Genomic DNA, 20,704 nt, shown 5'->3' with positions numbered 1-20,704 from the left:
CTATTGTTAAACAGTAAGGTGCTTATTGTTGCATCTTCTGTTTCACAGACTGCATATCAGTTCAGCAAATATAATGAAGTTTTTTGGTGTTTATGGAGTATAGTCAACTACAATCTTTGGGATGTCAATTCATAACTAAATATCTTGAATACAATATAAATGAGTTTCAAATCATTAAATTAGATATTTTGAAGTGTATTACGACACCTAAATCTTTACTGTACTGATTTTCAAAAAATGACCACTTGGCTCATTTCATGCGGAATGAGCCAATTATAATAATAATAATTACCACATAAAATTTAGTAATAAAAGAGCTACAGATCATAGTCCATTTTCTGCTGGAAGACATTTTTATAACAGATTGCCAAATAATATAAAACTGTTAAAAGGAAACATATTCAACACAAAATTAAAGCTACTGTTAATTGATAACTGTTTGTACTCCATCAAGGATTTTTAATGTTATTGTGTATAATTTATCTTTACTTCTAAACTATTTTTAATGTTATTGTGTTGGTAAACTGACTATATCCATGACTGTTAAGTTATTATGGACAAATAAACCATTTATTGTTATTTATTATGTACAAGCTGATCTTTCTTATTTTATTTTCATTGTGCATGCAGATTGCCAATAATTTTTTTCATTCAGACCTAAAAATGAGTGATGGAGCTCCATCTTGACTTCCAGTAACTAAAAAATTGATCATGTGTGAAAACTGTTGAATGTGGGAATTTGCCACAATGATGTACTTAGTCTGTGACAAGTTGTGGTACGTTATAGAAAACTCTCTTTCAGGTCTGATGAAACTGGACGACTCTTGGAAGAAAAGAGACAGAAAAGTACATTCCCGGACCATATTCTTAACTGAAAAGACAAATTATTCCCACAAAAGGGAGGCAAATACAGCAGCACAAGCCCGGATGCACTGGAATAAGAATTCCAAGATTTTGACTCACACATAGAGTGGACTTGCTTAGAACATTAGTCACAACCGAATTAGATAAATCCAAGTCAGTAGACTACTACTGCAATCAAATCATAATATCAGAGTTTAGGTTAAGCCCTAAATGAAATGATTTTCTTAGTTAGAGAAGAGTGACTAGGAATTTTGTTTTTGGCTGGCTTACCTGATCATTATCAATCCATGTTTATGACACTTAAAAACAGCGGCACAAGTATCACCACACATTCTATTGAAGTAAAACTAATACAGAATGTCAAACTGAAGATGCAAATGGAAATGAAGAATCAGGATTATGTCTAAGTAAACATTATTAAATGCTTCAAGTGCAACAAATCGTATCATGTAGCGAAATAATGTTCTAACAAGAGCAAAAAGAGAAGGAAGCTCATTGAAAAATAACAATAAAGGAAATGTAACTAGAAAATAGAATGCAAGAAAGCCTTTCTTGCTGGAGATTCTATAGTCTCACACAAATGGAAAATGTGATATTTAGATCCTTGTGCCTCAACTTGCATTGCTAACAATCGAGGGAAGCTTCATAATGCCAAGCCACACAATAGCTCAGTGGTCAGTGCAGGAGGTGAAGGCTAACTATCAAAGACTTCTGGAAGTGTTGATCTGACCTCTTATAAAACAGCAGAAGCGTCTGACACCATTCACATCCTAAATTCAGCTGTGAATTTGCTCTCAGTTATTAAAATTGTAAGCAAAGGGCATAAAATGACCTTTATTAAAAGAAATAATTCACCTATGATCCAGAGGGTGAACTAACTGCCAAAAGATCATCTAATAATGGCAGCTACTGCATGACTTAAGAATGGCATCAAATATTTAAATAGTCCTATAAGTGAAATGAGATAATGCTATTACATAGAAGGTAGCAGATTACTATGGCTTCACAGACTAGGAATATGAATTGGAAAAGTATTCTGAAGTTGGGAAAGGTTTCAATAGAATTAGATGAGGACAGTGTGGTCAAGGAGCCATGGGAGTTGTGCAGCATGGTAAAACAGTCATGCCTGTTGTTCAAAACTAGCAAAATGCATTTTAAAAACTTCTTGGACTTAGTACACTGACAATGGAGACAGTGTCTATTGTTGGAAACTTTTATTTTCTCCCATTTAATGATGATTTTTTTCAAGATTCATGTTTGTCTATTTTCTGAGGAAAAAGTCTGAGGTCACGCAGATAGGCCTAATAAAAAAAATTCAAAGTCATGGTGGAAAAGCACATAGGCTGAATATATAAACAATCAACAAAAATATTTCTGAATTCTGAAGGTATCATCCACTAGCTTACAGCACAAAATGGTTCACAGCAAATTTGTCTTCCTGAGGAGAGCTAATCAAACAATGGTAGGAAAAGCCCATACTATGATATTCGGTGCCAACTTGCCAAAGGAACCGTTCTACAGCTGCTTGCCTATCAAGTTGTTCCACACATGGAGATGAAACACCATATGGACTCTGGTGTAGGAGAAAGCCTTTTTTAACACACACGAGGATTTTCAGGTGGAGTTAAACAGTTCACATTCCGAAACCTCGTCGCAAGAAGTGGGATAAGAAGTCACTAAGGTGACATTCGTAGGCTACAGCCAGGAAACAGTAGGCCATCGATTCGTTGATAGTAGGAATGTGTCATCTTCGCGGAAACGCCCCGGACATACTGTAACGTATTTAGTGAATTATCCACGCGTTTCGTCACAGTGCCTTGGTACACAACCCATTCCTTTCACTGTCCTTCGTGGACGTATTATAAACATAAAGGTTTGAAGTCACATCGAAACGAACAGTTCATACTACAGTATAGTTTAGATGAATCATTCACTAGCAGAAAGTAACTGCTGACTTTTCGTTTCTGTTAATGTGTCAGTAGGCACTGCAAATAACCATTCTGCCACAAATTTTCGTATTTATTTTCGTGGTGATTATAATAACAATAAGAATTTCATGTAGCTCGGTACTCGGTAGTGTGGTGCTAGTATATCAATCGAATCATCGAATGCGTCATGCCTACACACTCCAACCTCTTTGGTTTTATCCAGTAATCTCTGTCGTGGAGGCTCTTTGAGGAAAACTTTTCAACTTGTTCGCGCCTGCATTCCGGTGCTGCCACCTATAGTAAAATAACGTACGCCATGTTAGTAGCAAAGGCAACATGGACGGAATTTCGTGAACATGCAACCTTTCAAAAATCGAGCTGAGACTTTTATTGCACTATTTATTCTAATCGCTCTTGGTGTATTGTCTGCGTACCTGGCAGTGTTTTTAGCGTTTTTGGGTGTGTGTGCGTACCTGTACTTGGAGTACGAAGCTAACAACCTAGGTTTCCATGTGGAGGTACTGAAGTCAGCGATTTTGAGTACATCAATTTGGTTGCAGTCAACAATGTCTTCATTTGTTAGGAATCTTCAACAGCGATCAGGGTTGGTGAGTGATGAACCGAAAAGTGAAATCCGTAGTATTTCGCGGGCAGATTCACCAGTGACTTCAAGGCTGAGGCGTGTGTCGATCGCAACGAATGGAAGCCGTTACTCAAGAAACAGTGATTTAAACATTAGCCGTAGTGTTTCCAGCCCAACGAGATATCGTCTCTCCCCTGCGAATCGAAGTGTATTGGACGTGTGTAATAGAAGTGACAGCAGGTCGCCGCAGAAACAGTCATACAATGAAGCTATGGGTTATGCCTACAAGTCATCACCGTGGAACAGAAATGCCCATTCTCCCCTTTCCGAGAAGGCTAGGTCGCCCAAAAACACTAGTGTGAGAACAGTTCAGAATGTGGGTGGACCTCTCCTGGCGTCTCCTCGTTCTAATACAAACAAGACTTTCGATCTCAGGTATGTAGTGTGTGTGTATTTCGTTAATCTTCTTTTTTTTTATTTTTGCAGCGAAAGTCAGCGAGGAGTTTAATGGATTTTCATTGTGATGCTTGGTGTGTTTCATAGTGCATCAAGTTTACAGGAGACGCGCCACCTTCCCCCTCAACACCTTACTGAGTTGGTAGGCTGATGTGTAGTATTGCACTAGGTCTATATGAAGTGAGGTGTTAGTCTGGTAGAGTTGTTGAAGGTAAAAGACTGATCTGTTGACTAACATGCATTGCTTGCCTTTGCTACTTTGTATTTCATGTATGTATACTTGGGCCACCATCAGTTATTTCCCTGCGCAAATGAAAAAGCTTGTCTACCGCTTCTATTCTCATTTCTTAATTCAGTTTCGTCAGAATCACATGGTTTAATTCCACCGCTGCGGAACGCAATAAAGGCATTTCTAAAAAAAAAAAAAAATTAATGTGGAGAGCTACAACAATTCAATCTTTAGATTGAAGAGAACAATCTCATAATCTCATTGAACCAAAAATTCTAATTCCACTTGGGCACGATGATTCATCTAGTCAGGGAAATTATTTACATAGGCCTATCTGAGAAATAATTAATTGTATTAGGTATTACTATATACAGACCTAGTTTCTGCACAGGAATAATTATGACATGGAATTGTTGGGTCTAATTCATGAGAGTGTGATCAGTGGACCACTATTTTACACAGTAATATTAATTAGTTATAAGTGCGTTTACTTTATGAAGTTAATACCTGTTTTATTTGGATTTCCACCTATTTCCTTCCACATTGCCTCCTATTTTGACTCGTGCATTCTGTATGTTGAAATATGTTGGACACAGAGATGCTATTAATCTTGCAGATTCTTCTGAGATGTCTCACACTTTTCACCACTGTCTTTGTAGAAAGTTAAAGCTGCCCACTGTTGGCAAGAGTAGTTAAATGCAGTTGCCACCTTCTGTAGAGCCTCTGATGGAGGCAGTATCATAGTGTGCAACATGGGCCATGGCAGGCTGGAAGTGTAGATTAACTGAAATCTTTATACTGCTTCTCCAATTCAAAACCAGATCGTCACATTTCAACATAATTTGGTCCTCAGGCTATGTTAGAGCAATATGTCTCCCCCAACTAAAATTTTTGTATTCACGTAATTGGCCTTGCCAACTCTCAGTCAAATTTCAGCCTAACGTGTAAGTTGAGTTACTTTACAAATCAGTCTGTCACCAACACTTACATTTCAAAAAATATTGTCAGTTTTCTATTTACTTCCCATTTGCATGATGCCATAACTTCATTACGTCACAGTATGAACCTGACCTCTAGTATCACGGGTTGAGTTGATCTGAAGGTGCTGTCCATTCCTTTTGACTGACTTGGCACAGAAAATATGATTATTACGATTTTTATGTCTTTTGACAGCTGATTTGCAGCATTATGCTAATAGTTTGCTTTTCTGACCTGTCTTTTAAATTTTTCAATAGTTTTGTAGAAATTTGGTAAAGATTATGTGGTGTGTGATGTGGGGTATAAATGGATTTGCCTTAACTAGTAGCTACAGCACACAGTGACATAAATTAACTAAGATAGTCACCGCATTTTACAGCAAGCGTAGATTCACAATAAGCACTCAGTGAAGTAAATTTTGTCCACTGTCTTCATTCTGGAGTAGAAATAAAGATGTAAATTACTTATGCTTATGCATGCCCCGTTTCTCAAGAGTAGTTAGCAAATGTGTGGACGAAGAAATTAGTTAGATTTCATGATGGGAGTTCTGTCAGTGTTTAAAGTGTCCTTACAGTGTTGGCAGCATTCCTGCTGCTGTAGGAAGTTCATTTCTGATGATCGTAGCGTATCGGATGGTAGTACACAATAGCCAGTGAGAATTGCTGAATCTAATGACTTGGATTGGTGGGAGATACTAATGGATTTTGTTTTCAGCATGTGTAGTGTGAGATCGATGATCAGTGATTGTCCATTATGCATTATAAAGTTGGTTACTGGTTTTGATATGTACTCCTTGTATGTTTCTTGGAAAATAGCAGTATTTCTTGTGGGCTACTGTTTCGTATTAGTGTTATATAGTTTGGTTGAGAGTTGCCAAAGCCAGTCAGTGTGACTGGAGGAAAACGTACACTGGTGATGACCTGGCCTGTAGAGTAGCCCACTGATTGTTTCAAAAACTTTGGGTCGACAGAAGCGTCCGATCTCACGCGTCTGCTTTGACCCGTGACGTAAGGGTGTTGTGGTGTGTGACGTCATTGCGGCACGGAGTTTGGTTTGTGGGTGTGGCGTGTTTGTAGATGTCGTCGTGTTGTGGTTTGTTGTGCCCTCTGGTGGTACGTTCAGGGTTTTCGTTTGTTTGGTGTATTGGGCTCAGTTTGATGTTGCTCTGTGGCGAGTGCTGCTTGTGTATTTTTGAAGTGGAATTTGTATCAGTGAGTTAACGGTTTTGTGTGAAGGTTAATGTAGTGGTGATTGCTGTACGTCGGATGGTTTTGTTATTAAGTTTAATCGGTTGTGGTTTTTTGTACAGGAATGGATATGAAAGACAAGATCAATAGTTCTCGGTTGAGGGCTATGATGGGGGACACAGCTTTAGAGCTGATTAAGTTCCTACAGCTTTTTGGCTTAATTGCCGAGGTGGTGAAGTGCGGTGTGTGCCGTGAACCAATCAAATTGGTTAAAGTTCCGGCCTCTCGGACCAGGCACGGTTATACGTGGCGCTGTCACAGAGACGATATATGGCGTTCCATATGCCGCGGTACCTGGTTCAAGAAGTCTAGGTTGGGCATGCGCGAGATTGTGCTTGTTACATATTATTTTTGTTATCGATCCCCACAGAGTTTTTGCGCGCACGAGACTGGTGTGAGTGAGAGGAGCGTTTTAGATTGGTATTCCTTTTGTCGTGAAGTGTGTTCGGAATTTATTAAGTACAGGGGTAATTGTACTAATACAATAGAGTGGATGTGGGGGGCGGTTAAGTCAGTTCTTGGGAGGGGGAAGAGGCGCTCATCCAACCTTCAGTCTCATTTAGATGAGTACTGTTGGCGGAAGAGTGTCCCAGAGGGCTATTGAATTGTTCGGGTTTTCTTAAGGGCTGTGGGTAAAATGTATAGGCCGAAAGTTGTTAGTTAGGGTGGTCTGTGGGTGGATGGCTGTGGCTCAGGGTGGGGTGGGTGGTTTATTTTGTTGTATAGTATTTGTTAAGGGGGGGAGAGGGGGTGTGAGTTTGTTTTTTGTTTTAGTTGTGGAGGATCTATTTTGTTGAAGTTTTTGTTGAGTTGTAGTGTGTGATTGAGATTTTTTTATGTTGCATTTGGTTTTTGTTTGTGTGTTTTTTATTTTGGGGTCGGGGGGGGTTGAGGTGTGGGCGGGTTGGGTTTTTCTTTTGGTTTAGTTTCTTTTCGTTGGTTTGCGTGTGTGTGTGTGTGTGTGGGTGGGTGGGTGTGTGTGTGTGTGTGGGTGTGGTGGCCAATCTAGTTTGTGGGGCTGGAACTTTCTTGTGGTAAGTTCTCATTTTTTTGTTTTTGGCGTACGTGTTGTGTATTGGGGTATAGGGAAGTGTTTCATTGAAATTTGTGGCTGTGAAGGTTGGTATTGTTATTGGGAGATGTTTTTGAGTTACATAGGTCAAGGGTAGTGGTCGATCCTAATTTATGGGAACGGGAGCTGCTGTAGATCTGTGTAGGTCAAGGGAAGTGTTTGTTCGTAATGTTTGGTGGTGCATTTTGATTTTTGTATTGGGAGATGGGATCGGCAGCTGCTGTTGCACTATTTAGGTCAAGGGAAGTGTTCGGTCCCAATTTATGGGATCGGGAGCTGCTGTAGATCTATATAGGTCAAGGGAAGTGTCCGATTCCAGATAATATTGTATTTTGTGGTATTTGGTGAGTTTTGTGATGTCGATTTTTTTCGTCGTTTTGCGTGGTTTTGTATGGGGGTGGGTGGCTAAATTTGTTTATATTTAGTTTCTCCCCACCCAAAAACCTCCAATTTCCCACGCTGGTCCCGTTAGAGTCATTAGGCTTTTTGTGAAACGTGTGTGTGTGTGTGTGTGTGTTTTTTTCGATGTATTTTCTTCTTTATGATACATATCCAATGATTTTATATCCGCCATATTGTAATTGTCGTTTATGGTCATTTCCGCCATATTTGTGACGTCATGGGTCAAAGCGGACGGGTGGGATCGGACGCTTCCGTATTTCCAAAACTTTGTTGGATATTTTTGAAATGTTCCCGATTTCTGAAGTCTTGGTTGTACAGGAACCAAGGAGTTCAAATTTCATGAAGTATTCTCTTTTACATGACTAGTTCCTGCACATTATAGTCTATCATGCCACCATGTAATTCAATACATTTCATATAATGACAATGTTTTTTGAACTCTATTTTCTCATTGGTTTCACCAATGTCTTGTCTAATCATTTGACTCATCATTCATTGTGTCCCCTTCCCATCATTCATCACACAGTTACCAATTGTAGCACATGACGGAAAAGCCACAAACATTGTAAGTGCACTTTTACTGCTGTCATCCATTAGTCACTTCTGGAACCTCATATCTGTATTATATACATGATGCTGTTGGTCTGTAGGAGCAGTGTCAAACTGTCTGCTTAACCATGTGACTCGGTCTAAATAATTTTTTGTCATGGTATGAGTTCTACACATTATGGAGCAGTAGTGAATATATGTCAATGCATGGCATTTATGCCCAGACAGGTCGTGCGGGAAGATACTCTTTTCTTCTTTGTCTCCATCTACTGCTCTTAAATAGTTATGCTATGAAAAAGGATGTTTATTTTGATGTTTCTCAGAGGTGTCCCTGAGTATTTTCCAATATTTAGGTATATCTTCAGGTTACATCAAAATTTCTCCTTCTGTTAAATATTGTCAAAGATTGTCTCTTAAGGTATGTCCACACGATGCCTCCTTCGTGGTGCACAGTCGTAGATGCACGGGAATAAAAGGGCATATACAAAAATTTGTGGAAACAACGCATGAATGCATGGGCGTTCTTGTGTCCATGTGGCACCTCATTGGCCGAGCAGTCTCCATATTTGCTTGTGAGATTATGTTGCATTTATACAGGTGAAAAGGTGACAGAAAAAGAAAACGCGAAAGTGACTGTATGTAAAGCAGTATATTTATAACAGAGGTATGAGAAATACAAAGTGATGACAAGGTTTTGTCTGCAAATTTCAGGAGGTGATCACAACGAGATTTTAGATTTTCTGCTTGGGAAACTGCAGCGATAAGGCTGGCAATGAAATTTTGTCAACTAGTAACTGATGACTTATATTCTTATTTGAATTATTCTTTATTTCAAAACAAAGCCTTTCAGTTCTATAAAATTTGTAACTTATAATGTGGAATAATTGTAATTTATCATTTGATTGATTTATACCTCTTTTCATTGCAGGAATTGCCTAAGCTTGTAATTTTTAGCATATTTTGTTCCTGTATAATATCACAGTTTGTATCTGTTAGCATCTACAAGTACTGTATAATTATGTCTCATTCAATGTCCATGCAATTGTCTTTCATATTGGATAAATGGAACACAAATAAATAAATAAATAAATAAGTCTTTATGTGAAGGTTAATTTACTTTCAATGCATTATATGTATTTAATCATGAAATATGATATGCAGATTAACATCCTCGGGTTTGACTAATCTGGGAGTTTCATAGACACCAGAATCCCCTAGTATGGAGGTTGTGTTTTTAAGTTTCGTATTTTTTGCGTCATCGGTGTGCTACTTTTCTGTTTTTAGTATCCTAGTTTGTAAAAGAGCTACACATACGGAAATACGGAAGCGTCCGATCCCACCCGTCTGCTTTGACTCATGACGTCACAAATATGGCGGAAACAAAAACACACACACACACACTTTCCAGAAGAAGCCTAACGGGACAAGCGCGGGAAATAGGGTGTTTTGGGTGGGGGGCAAACTAAATATAAACAAATGTAGACGCCTTGCGTAGCTACAACGTGTAAGTGAAGACAGCCATGCATGAATACCCACCCACCTCCCCAGGGGTCGTAACGCCTGCAACCCATAGAAGATAAAGATGCTTCAGTAGCTGATTAATGTTTTTTGTCTTTTTAAAAAAAAAAAAATCTCACGGGATAGAACGAACAGATCAGAAAGATAAATATAATAAACTAAAACAGAAATTGGAGGAAACAGATAATTAAAATAAGTAATAAGTGTTTTTAAATTTAAAAAAAAATATCTCACGAGATAGAACGAACAGATCAGAAAAGTAAATAAAATAAGATAAAATAGAACTGGAGACAGCCACACTCAAACCAAACTCCACGACGTCACACACGACAACACCCTTACGTCACGGGTCAAAGCCGACGCGAGGGATCGGATGCTTCTGTCGACCCACACATACTCAACCACTTCTTTTTTCAGATGTCAGGCTCCTCACTTGTTGTGATTTTAAGTCGCCATAATATGAATATCCGTCCACAGTTTTCATATACATTTTTCTTAAATTTTTGGGTCATTCTTCTCAGTTTTCCTACTTCAGAACTTATGGTATCTTATTCTTTACAAAAATATGATTGGAGACTGTTTATCTAATATGTGATGCTCAGGACAACACATCTCGGATTTTCGTTCAAGTAATCTTCAGAAGCTGCATTCCACATGACTTTTTTGTTTGTCTGTAATCATCTATAAACTTCGGTGTGCTTCTATCAGAGTCAACAGACATTATTGCTCATAAATCACTTCACACCATTAACTTCAGCACACTGCACAAACAAACATATGGTCCCAAGCTGTTTGTCACCTGCTAAATAGCATAAAGATTCCCACCGAATTCAGGAAATTAAATACGCACAAATGTGCATGCATAGTTGCGCTGTTGGAAACTGATGCACATGCACAAAGGCATCATGTGGATGCACATTAAAAAATTTCTTCTACATGTTGTAACCACTTATTTTTCCTTTCCTCTTTGCTTTTGCACAAGAGGTCTGAATGGACAGCTTCTCAGTTTGCTGTTCCTCCTTTTAAATTTGTTCACCATTCCAGCCACATCAAAAACAGTTGGACAATCGTGATTGCTCAGTAGTTTGCTCTACAGTGTCCTTGAAATCCCTTTATCTATGACACAGAGGTACACTCAATTTTGATCTTAGTGGAGAAAGGAAGATGTAAACCCATTGTGAAATTTCTAAGTGATGCTGCTTTTGTCATTTAACTGCTATTTTATTTCCTTCGTAGTATGCTGTTGCTATTTTGGTGCTGGAACCATTTTCAGGTGGTTATAATTACCATACGCATCTCAGCAGTAGTACATTTTCACATTATTAAGGTTTCCTCAATGAAAGATCATACTATACTGTTACAAGGAAACATAACATTACTGTCCTTTTGAAATTAGTTACATTTCATGTCGGTAGCACGTCAGAAATATATTCATTAATCAACTGTACAGGAATTATAATGTTAATGCCACTTTTATGCTATGTCACAGTATTTAGTGAAATTATAATGTAGGTTATCAATAATTTTACTCAGTAATCAAAGATAATTTTTCAGTGACATCATAAGTAAACTACATCTTTGGCAGTTATTGGGAATAGGATTCTTGGAAGGAATCCACTCAAAGTGTTAGAAATACATAATGGGTCATGTACATATGGAAAAGTCTGTTGGGATAGCTGGATGTTCCATCGATACTGGGGTCATTGAACATAAACAGCATTTCAGGCTTTGACAAGTGGAGAAATCTGATGCGGTGGAGCGTATGCTGTATGAGACTGACCACATAATTAATTCACTAAGACAGAGGTTCCTGCTGTGGAGAAGACTTGTGAATCCTGTTTTTTCGGGGAATCCATTGAAATCCGTAAATTTGCTGATGGTTTTAACAAGAAAATGAGAATCTCCAAGATAATTGAATCCTGGTAACAGTGAACAAACATTGAAAGTAGCAGTGGAGGATCTGCAGTGATAATGACAATGGAAATTCCCCACTGTGAATGTTGCACGGAGATTACTTACAACAATGATGAATCGCCTCATCACTGAATATCAATGTCCTAATGTCATAATCGTCTTCCAAAGCTTGCTTCATTGAGGTACAAAACTCCAGTCAGTGGGCATAATCATCTGGATTCAGATATTGTAACAGATGCAAATGGTAGGATTTGAATTGCAAGTGCTGCCGCAAAACAATCCGCAGTTTTCTGCAGAATGCCTAGTTCAGGGCTTGCACGAATTGTTGATTTTTGTGGGCTGTGCACAGAGCTCTCTAGTACACACTCCAAGATCTGCTGTGAGATGTGCAGTCACCTTGACCTCGTTACACAGGTAACCACATCACAAAACAGGCAAAACCAGTGAAAAAAAGCTCTGGTGACCAGGTGCAACTTTACCGTATTTGCTGTGTAGGACACACACTGAACACTCGTAACTGACACACATTTCGCACAGTCCGACACACAAAATCTCCTTTCCCGCATTGTCACAGTCATACAGAGTGGCGTCACGGGCCTGCCGTATATCGTGCACGTGAGCCACGAGGTGGCCTTTTAAAGTTTTTGAGTGGATCTAACGTTATGTTTCCTACCCGTCTTTGTGCTTCATTTGCCTGTCAATCGTCTCGAAACCCGAGGAACGATTTGGGATAACCTCGTATTTAATCTTTTTGTGTGCGTTCAGGTAGTCACCGTCGTAAAGTCGTGTGGCGTGTCCCGACCACTTTAGCTGCCACGTTTCGAGTTACCTTATCTGTTGCACTTGCAGACTCTACGCGGATGTCAACAGCCCGGGCCTGGCCGAGCGGTCCGTGTACTACTCCCGAACGGGCGGGGCCAGTCCCGGCACGTCGCCGGACGAGAATCGGCGCCCACTGTCACCGCCAGCCGTGACGCACCAGCCGCAGTACCGCACCGTCGGACAGTTCCCCCTGGTCCGGCTGGGCCAGAAGGGCGCCGCCACGGCCTCCCTGCCACTGCTGACGGCCGCCGTCTCTCCCAAGGCACCGCGGGCGCACTCCGTCAGGTGAGTTCTGGTGCTCAGAGAGGGTACTACCAGTTTTTTCCTCTTTGTTTCTTTCTTTTTTAAACATTGTATTTATCATCTGATGTAACACCATAATTTTCCTTGACAACAATTTTATCTCTGTTTTAAATAACTATGAGACAAGTATGGGCGAAAATGTACAGTTTCACCATTTGTCAGGGCTTGAGCCAACATTACTAGACATGTTATTGTAATGTCCAGTTAACCTACCAGCAGACAAAGCTCCACCACTCTTGTTATGAATCCCAGTGAGTACCTTGCAGAAGGCCTCTGCCAATTTCCTTACTCTTCCACTTACAAACTCTGCTAGGGTGATCCCGTCCTGGCAGTCCGACGTGACCTCGAATCCTTGCTGGGCCCTTCTCAGAACCTGCCCCCTAATCCATTTACGTCCTGACCCCTACGACTCTCAACACACCCACCTACGTGCTCCCCAAAAGCCACAAACCCAACGATCACAGGTGCCCTATTGTTGCTGGTTATTGTGCACCCACTGAAAGGATTTCGGCTCTCACTGACGAAGACCTTCAACCGATTGCCCAAAATCTAGCCTTCCACGTCAAAGAAATTGACCACTTCTTTCACTGACTATCCACCATCCTTGCCGCTTTACCTCCTGGATCTGTACTTTTTACTTTTGATGCTACTTCCCTGTAGATCAGCATCCCTCTTGCCTGTGATCTTGCTGCTACTGAATGAATGTTACCTCTTCCAACTTTCGTCAGACTCCAAACCCATTTCCTCATTCCTCATACACACCACTAACATTATCCTCACACACATCTACATCTCCTTTGAAGGGAAGGTATAGAAACGGCAGTGGGCACCTGCGTGCCACCCTCAGATGCCATTCTGTTTATGGACCATCTGAAGGAAACCTTGCTAGCCTCCCAAGCTTTCAGCCAAAGTCGTCTTCAGAAAGGAAAAATGCACACACATTTGCACAAGTAAGCGCACCTCACACACACGACTGGTATCCCCAGTCAAAGAGGCCGAATATAGTGGTGATGTGTGGGAGGTGTGCTTGCTTGTGTAAATATTTGTGCATTTTCTTATTTTTGAAGAAGGCTTTGGCTGAAAGCTTCTATGTAACAGTCTTTTCATCATTCCTGTCTCTAACCCGATTGGTCTTCTTTACGATGAGTGCCACCTGTAAGTTGTTATTATATATGTTTATAGTGTGAAATTTTAGCACAGTAGCTGATGACACAAACAGCATTTTGATCAAATTTGTGTAAAAGAACTGACGATCACAGGTGGTCCGTATGTGACGTCAGTGGGCAGGTTTTTTTTGAGTGAAGGTGCCGAGACTGTGAGAAGGGCGACAGTTTTTCTGGAGGTGGTAACCGAGACCTTATAAGTTGAGCATCTAAGTCTCGCAGGATATTTTGTCAGCAGTAGGGCAGTCAGTTGGTTTTGAATTGGTGATTCAATATGATCTGAGTTGGGAAAAGTTGCACGAGTGGTGGTCCAGTCGCACCAGTATGTGTTTGACATATTTTGTGGCCTTTAGGACTTAGAAATATTTTGCCAATGTTTGGAATATGATTATTTTGCACAGTGTTTCACAGCTGGCTGATTAATTGGCATTTAGGACAGTGAATCATTGTTGATTAGTCAGTTTATTGGTGAGGATATATCAGTGAATTTACAGCTGTGAATACAGTCTGTCATTGACAGGTGAATAAAATGTTAAGTGAACCCCCCCCTCTCTCCCCCCTCCCCCTCCCTCCCTCCCTCCCTCCCTCCCTCCCTCCCTCCCTCCCTCCCTCCCTCCCTCCCTCCCTTTCTTTATCTCCCACTCCATCCCTTTCTTTTGCTCTCCTCCCTCTCCCTGAGATAGTGGACATCCATCGCGTCCCAACAATACTCCATGCGCCCCGTCTCCCATCTGTGTCAACTGCAGAGAGCATCATTCACCTTGCTCGCCAGAGTGCAGGATTTTACAGAAAGAGAGGAAAATCATGGAATGTAAGACCCTGGACTGAGTGACCTACACTGAGGCTAAGAGGAAATTTGAGTGCCTACATCCTGTGGCTACGACCTCCTCTTACACCGCCGCTACAAGAACAGTTGACCCCCTATCAGTTCCTTGCACTCCTGTTGCCTATCAGAACCAGAAGGCTACACCCACCCCCTTGACGGTGGGAGGCACTTCCCTCTCTCTCTGTTCCTCCTGCACCACCTACTTTGGGAGCAACCCCCCCCCCCCCTTCCCCCTCAAAGAAATTTGCGGTAGCACCCACACCACCGCTACCTACGAGTTCTGCGTCTGAGGACGGGCTGGAGATTCTGACGTCGGCTAAGGATCTAGATCTCGCCGGACCCTCAGACACAGTGGATAAAGACTACTCGGGCAAAAAGTCAGTGGCAGCAGGTGACCCTGAGGTGTAAACTGCCTTATTGAATGTTCCATGCCTTCTCAGTCTCAGTGATGTCTTCCTCCAATGGAATTGTGACGTTCTTTCCCTCCACCTGGCTTAGCTATGGCAACTGTTAAGCTCTACACTTGCTTTCTGCATTGCCCTCCAGGAAACCTAGTTCCCGGCATTGCGGATCCCTGCCCTCCACTGCTGTAAGGGATATTACAGGAACTGTAGTGACTGTAATTGAGTGTCAGGTGGAGTTTGCGTTTATGTCCTAAACTCGAGTCTGTAGTGGACTTGTGCCCCTTCAAACCCCTCTTCAAGCTGTGGCTGTCAGAATATGGACGACGCAGGGAATAACTGTCTGCAATGTATATCTTCCTGCAGATGGTGCAGTACTGCTGAATGCATTAGCTGCACTGATTGATCAACTCCCTAAACTTTTCCTACTTTTGGGAGATTTTAATGCCCATAACCCCTCGTGGATTGACATCGTGCTTACTGACCGAGGCAAAGATGTCGAAACTTTACTGTCTCACTTCAACCGCTGCTTCTTAAATACTGGGGCCGCCACACATTTCAGTGTGACTCGAGGTAGTTACTTGGCCATTGATTTATCAATTTGCAGCCCAGGACTTCTCCCATCTATCCACTGGAGAGCACATGATGACATGTGTGGTGGTGACCACTTCCCCACCTTCCTGTCACTGCCCCGGCATCAGGCCCTCAGATGCCTGCACAGATGGGCTTAAACAAGGCAAACTGGGAAACTTTCACCTCTGATGCCGCCGTTTACTCTGCCCCGTACGGGAACACAGATGTGATGGTTGAGCAGGTGACTACCACAATCGTTACTGCAGCAGAAAACACGATCCCTCGCTCTTTAGGGTGCCCCCAGCAAAAGACAATCCCTTGGTGGTTGTCGGAAGTCACTGAGGCATTTACAGAGCGCTGGCGAGCTCTACAGCGACGTAAGTGACACCCTTCCCTAGAGCATAATCGGCTCTGTGCCCGTGATGCCAGCTTATAAAATGGTAGAAACAGGAGTGTTCGGACAGGTACGTGTCAACCATTGAGGGCCATACGTCACCTTCCCAAGTCTGGACGAAGATCAGATGTCTTTTTGGGTACCAGACCTAACAGGTGTCTCTGGCATTACCATCAATGACGTGCTATGTACCGACGCAAATCCGATTACCGAGCACTTTGCTCGAGCCTCTGCGTCGGAGAACTATCCCCGAGCCTTTTGCCCCCACAAATGGTGGATGGAAAGGAAAGTCCACTCATTCACTACACACCTCAGTGAACCCTATAACACCCCATTTACGGAGTGGGAGCTCCGCAGCCCACTTGCACATTTCCCCGACACAGCTCCTGGGCCGGATCGGATCGGATCCACAGTCAGATGATTAAAACATCTCTCGTCTCACTTCAAGTGCCATCTCCTCGTCATCTTTAACTGGATCTGGTGCGACGGTGTCTTTCCGTCGCAATGGCAGGAGAGCACCGTTGTTCCGGTGCTCGAACCCGGCAAAAATCCTCTCGATGTGGATAGCTATCGGCCCATCAGCCTCACCAACATTGTTTGTAAGCTGCTGGAACGTGTGGTGTGTCGGTGGTCGGGCTGGGTCCTGGAGTCGCGTGGCCTACTGGCTCCGTGTCAGGGCAGCTTCCACCAGGAGCACTCTGCCACCGTCAACTTGTGTCCCTCGAGACTTTTCCAGATGCCAACACTTTGTTGCCGTCTTCTTTTTATCTATGCAAGCGTATGACTCCACCTGGCGACATAATGTCCTTGCCACATTATAAAGGTGGGGTCTCCGATGTCCACTCCCAATTTTTATCCAGAATTTCCTGTCACTCCGTACTTTCCGTGTCTAAGTTGGTGCCTCCGAAAGTTCCGCCCACCCCTGTATCCAGGAAAATGGGCCCCCGCAGGGCTTTGTATTGAGTGTATCACTATTTTTAGTAGCTATTAATGGTCTAGCAGCAGCTGTCGGGCCCTCCGTCTCACCCTCTCTGTATGCAGACGACTTCTACATTTTGTACTGCTCCACCAGCATTGCACCTACAGGGAGCCATCCACAAGCACGGTTGTGGGCACTTACCCACTTTTTTCAGTTTTTGGCCGATAAGGCGTCGTGCACTTCTGTCTGTGTCGTACCGCTCGTGCGGAACCAGAACTGCACCTTTATGACGATCCACTCACTGTAGTGGAGACATACCGATTCTCAGGACTGGTTTTCAACGCCCGATTGACTTCGCTACCTCACCTTCGTCAGCTTAAGCGGAAGTGCTGGCAGCACCTCAATGCCCTCCGCCGGCTGAGCAGCACCAACTGGGGAGCAGATCGCTCTACTCTGCTGCAGCTCTGCAAAGCCCTTGTTCAATCCCACATAGACTATGGGAGTTTGGTTTACGGTTCGGCAGCGCCCTCCGTGTTGGGTGTACTCGACCCAGTGCACCACTGTGGCGTTTGCGTAGTGTCGGGAGCTAAAAGTCCGGTGTTAAGCATCCTTGTGGAGGCCGCAGTCCCTCCATTGCAGATCCGATGTGCATAACTGCTCACCAGTTACGTTGAACACATTCTTAGTTCTCCTGAACGTCCGAATTACCGTCTCCTTTTTCCACCCACGGCAGTTCATCTCCCGCTTCGGCGGCCCCGGTCGGGGCTAAGGATTGCGGTTCGCGTCTGAACTGGAGTCCTTCCATTTACTACCTCCCATCCAGGTCCATCCGCATACACTTCCATACACCTGCACGGTGTACACCTGGGACACAGATTCGTCTGGACCTTTCGCACGACCCTAAGGACTCGGTTACTCCTGCCGCTCTCTGCTGTCAGTTCCTCTCAATTCTCGACGTGTTCTGGGGCACCGAAGGGGTTTACACCGACAGCTCGATGCCTGACGGTCACGTTGGCTTCACTTATGTCCACAGAGGCCATTTTGAACAGCATTTCTTGCCCGATGGCTGCAGTGTATTCACTGCAGAGCTGGTGGCCATCTCTCGTGCCCTTCAGTATATCCGTTCGTGCCTCGGGGAATCGTTTGTTCTGTGTACTGACTCCTCGAGTAGCCTGCAAGCTACCGACCAGTGCTACCCTCGCCATTCTTGGATAGCGTCCATCTAGGAATCCATCTGTGCCCCGAACCGGTCCCGTCGTTCACCGGTGTTTGTGTGGACCCTAGGACGCGTCGGCGTCCCAGGCGACAAACTTGCCGACTGGCTGGCCAAACGGGCTATGAGGAAACCGCTTCTGGAGATGAGCATCTCTGAACCTGACCTGCTTTCTGACTTAGGCCGTAGGGTTTTTCAGCTTTGGGAGACGGGGAATCAATTGTACTCTGCCGGCTCCGCACTGACCACACTCGGGCGACCCACGGTTACCACCTGTGCCGTGGAGACCCGCCCGTGTGTCGGTGCGGTGGCCCGTATTCTGGTGCACTGTCCCACTTCGACTGCCCGGTGACAAAATCTCGGGTTACCGTGCTCGTTGCCGCTAATTTTATCCGACGACGCCTCATCGGCTGATTTGGTTTTACGTTTTATTCGTGAGGGTGGGTTTTATCATTTGATCTAAGTTCTAGCACATGTTTTTTGTCCCTCTGTGTCCCCCACCCTAGTGCTTCTAGGGTGGAGGTTTGAATGTGGTCCAGAGTGGCTGGCTTCTCCTTTTTTATTCTCACATCAGCCAGCCATGGTAATCTGCTTTGTTGTTTTAATCTCTTCATCCCATTTCTTGCATTTTTGTCCATTTACATGTTTGTTGCCTTTCATCATTCGTGTGATTTTTTCCTTTAATTCCGTTTTGAGTTGCCAGTCATGTTTGTTTTGTTCTCGCACTTGTGGCATTGTGTTTTTCGGAACGAGACTAATGACCTCGTAGTTCGGTTCCTTTCCCCACTATTTAATCCTACCGACCGTCCCTCCCCCTCCCTCCCCCCCCACTCGCACACACCTCTCCTGTCACATAGGATTGTGTCGCATACTCACTGGCGTTTCTGCTGCAGCACGAATGTGAAGCCAGTTCTGGTGGAGGGTCCGGCCCCAGCCCCCCTGACGCCGGCAGCCGGGAAGGCGCTCTCTGCGAGGGTGGCCGGGGTGTCTTCCCCGGGGTTGTCCGGTGTCGACAGGGCCGACCCCCACGACATATCTGCCAAGTCTGTCATCGAAGCTCTCAAGGAAATATCGCGCAAGAGGATTCGCTCCCAGGTGAGAATGTGGTCCTGCTGTAATCAGTTCATCTGTATAGTTCTTTGTGTGTGTGTGTGTGTGTGTGTGTGTGTGTGTGTGTGTACAAAACTACATACATTTCTCTTTTGTAGTTACAAGTTTCGTAACTTGTAATTTTATTTCTTTGGTTTTCTTTTTGAAATATTTTGTCCTTAGCAGCACGTTCATCTCAAGATTCTGTTTATAGAACAGGATACCATTTGAAGTTTAATTATTCACATTTGTAGAACAAGAATTTGTAGTCAGTTCAAGTGGGAAATGACTATTGTTCGATTGTGATACACTGAGTCAGGTGGCAGCTGTGAATAACACTTGTATTCGATATATTTAGTATTTTTAACTTCGACGGCAAATGCAATGACAATGTCACGGTCACGAGAGAGAGTTATTGAATACTTTTGGAGCATAAACACTGAATTATCCAATACTATTTCTCCAGTAAATCTTCTCCCAGTGTACTTTACCTGTTGCACGCTACATCGATTGACTGTACTGTGACTGTGCACAAAACAATATCGGTACAGAAGGGCTGTCTCTGCTGTCGAAGCTCATTAAAAATTGTCATTATTATAATGAGTACAATATTTTTACATATAAGTAGATGAGGATACTTTTTCTAGCACAGCATTTTCTGAATTGCACCATACATACATGGCTTTGGTGCTGATTAAATTGTAACTTTGTACTTTTCCTGTTAGCTTTAGTTGCTATTCATTTCCTGCACGGATTTCTCGAAAGACTGCTGTTACTCATATATGTTGCTGATATGTGACCATCATCATCATCTCTAAAAGTTGTTTTTGCTGATGATGGGGCACTAGCTACATGTCACAATAAATTAAGAAAGTGGAGGATGACGATTTATTAGAAATCAGTATCTATTTCTGTAAGTGCAGGCTCCAGGACAGTTCAACTAAGATGGTGGTTTCATATTATCACCTGAACAAAGGTGGCAATTTGTAACCACGTCATATATCTCCAACACAAGTATGAAGACAACAAGCACTTCGTAAAGAATTTAGAAAAATTCACAACAAATCATGTGTTTCCCTTCCATTCATTCTTTGATTTCATAAATATTAAATGGCTCTACTCTAGGAAATCACCATTTGTGGTAGCTAAAGGCTTAGAAAATGTCAACTTTTATATTGTGCTTTACTGTATGACCTCAGTAAATTCTGATGTATCTCTGAAAAACCAACTGGCTTTGACCTCGAGAGAAAACCCTGGCTAA

The 20,704-nt window shown here is 42.9% G+C and overlaps 1 protein-coding gene across 1 annotated transcript in view; it reads left to right on the top strand.

Annotated features, from left to right (window-relative positions):
• The first annotated feature begins 3,140 nt into the window (after positions 1 to 3,140).
• Positions 3,141 to 20,704, top strand: part of LOC126212621 (mucin-19-like) — a 135,788-nt gene continuing 118,224 nt past the window's right edge. Inside the window, exons 1-3 of the mRNA XM_049940050.1 lie at positions 3,141 to 3,810; positions 12,590 to 12,847; positions 19,248 to 19,449. Of these exons, the coding sequence (XP_049796007.1) occupies positions 3,149 to 3,810; positions 12,590 to 12,847; positions 19,248 to 19,449 (1,122 nt within the window). The 5' untranslated portion in view covers positions 3,141 to 3,148. The remainder of the gene's footprint in view (positions 3,811 to 12,589; positions 12,848 to 19,247; positions 19,450 to 20,704) is intronic.

Source organism: Schistocerca nitens, chromosome 11 (genome assembly GCF_023898315.1).
Source record: "Schistocerca nitens isolate TAMUIC-IGC-003100 chromosome 11, iqSchNite1.1, whole genome shotgun sequence".
Classification (NCBI taxonomy): domain Eukaryota; kingdom Metazoa; phylum Arthropoda; class Insecta; order Orthoptera; family Acrididae; genus Schistocerca; species Schistocerca nitens.
The sequence above is the reverse complement of the archived record's forward strand: the minus strand, read 5'-3'. Positions and strand labels throughout refer to the sequence as shown.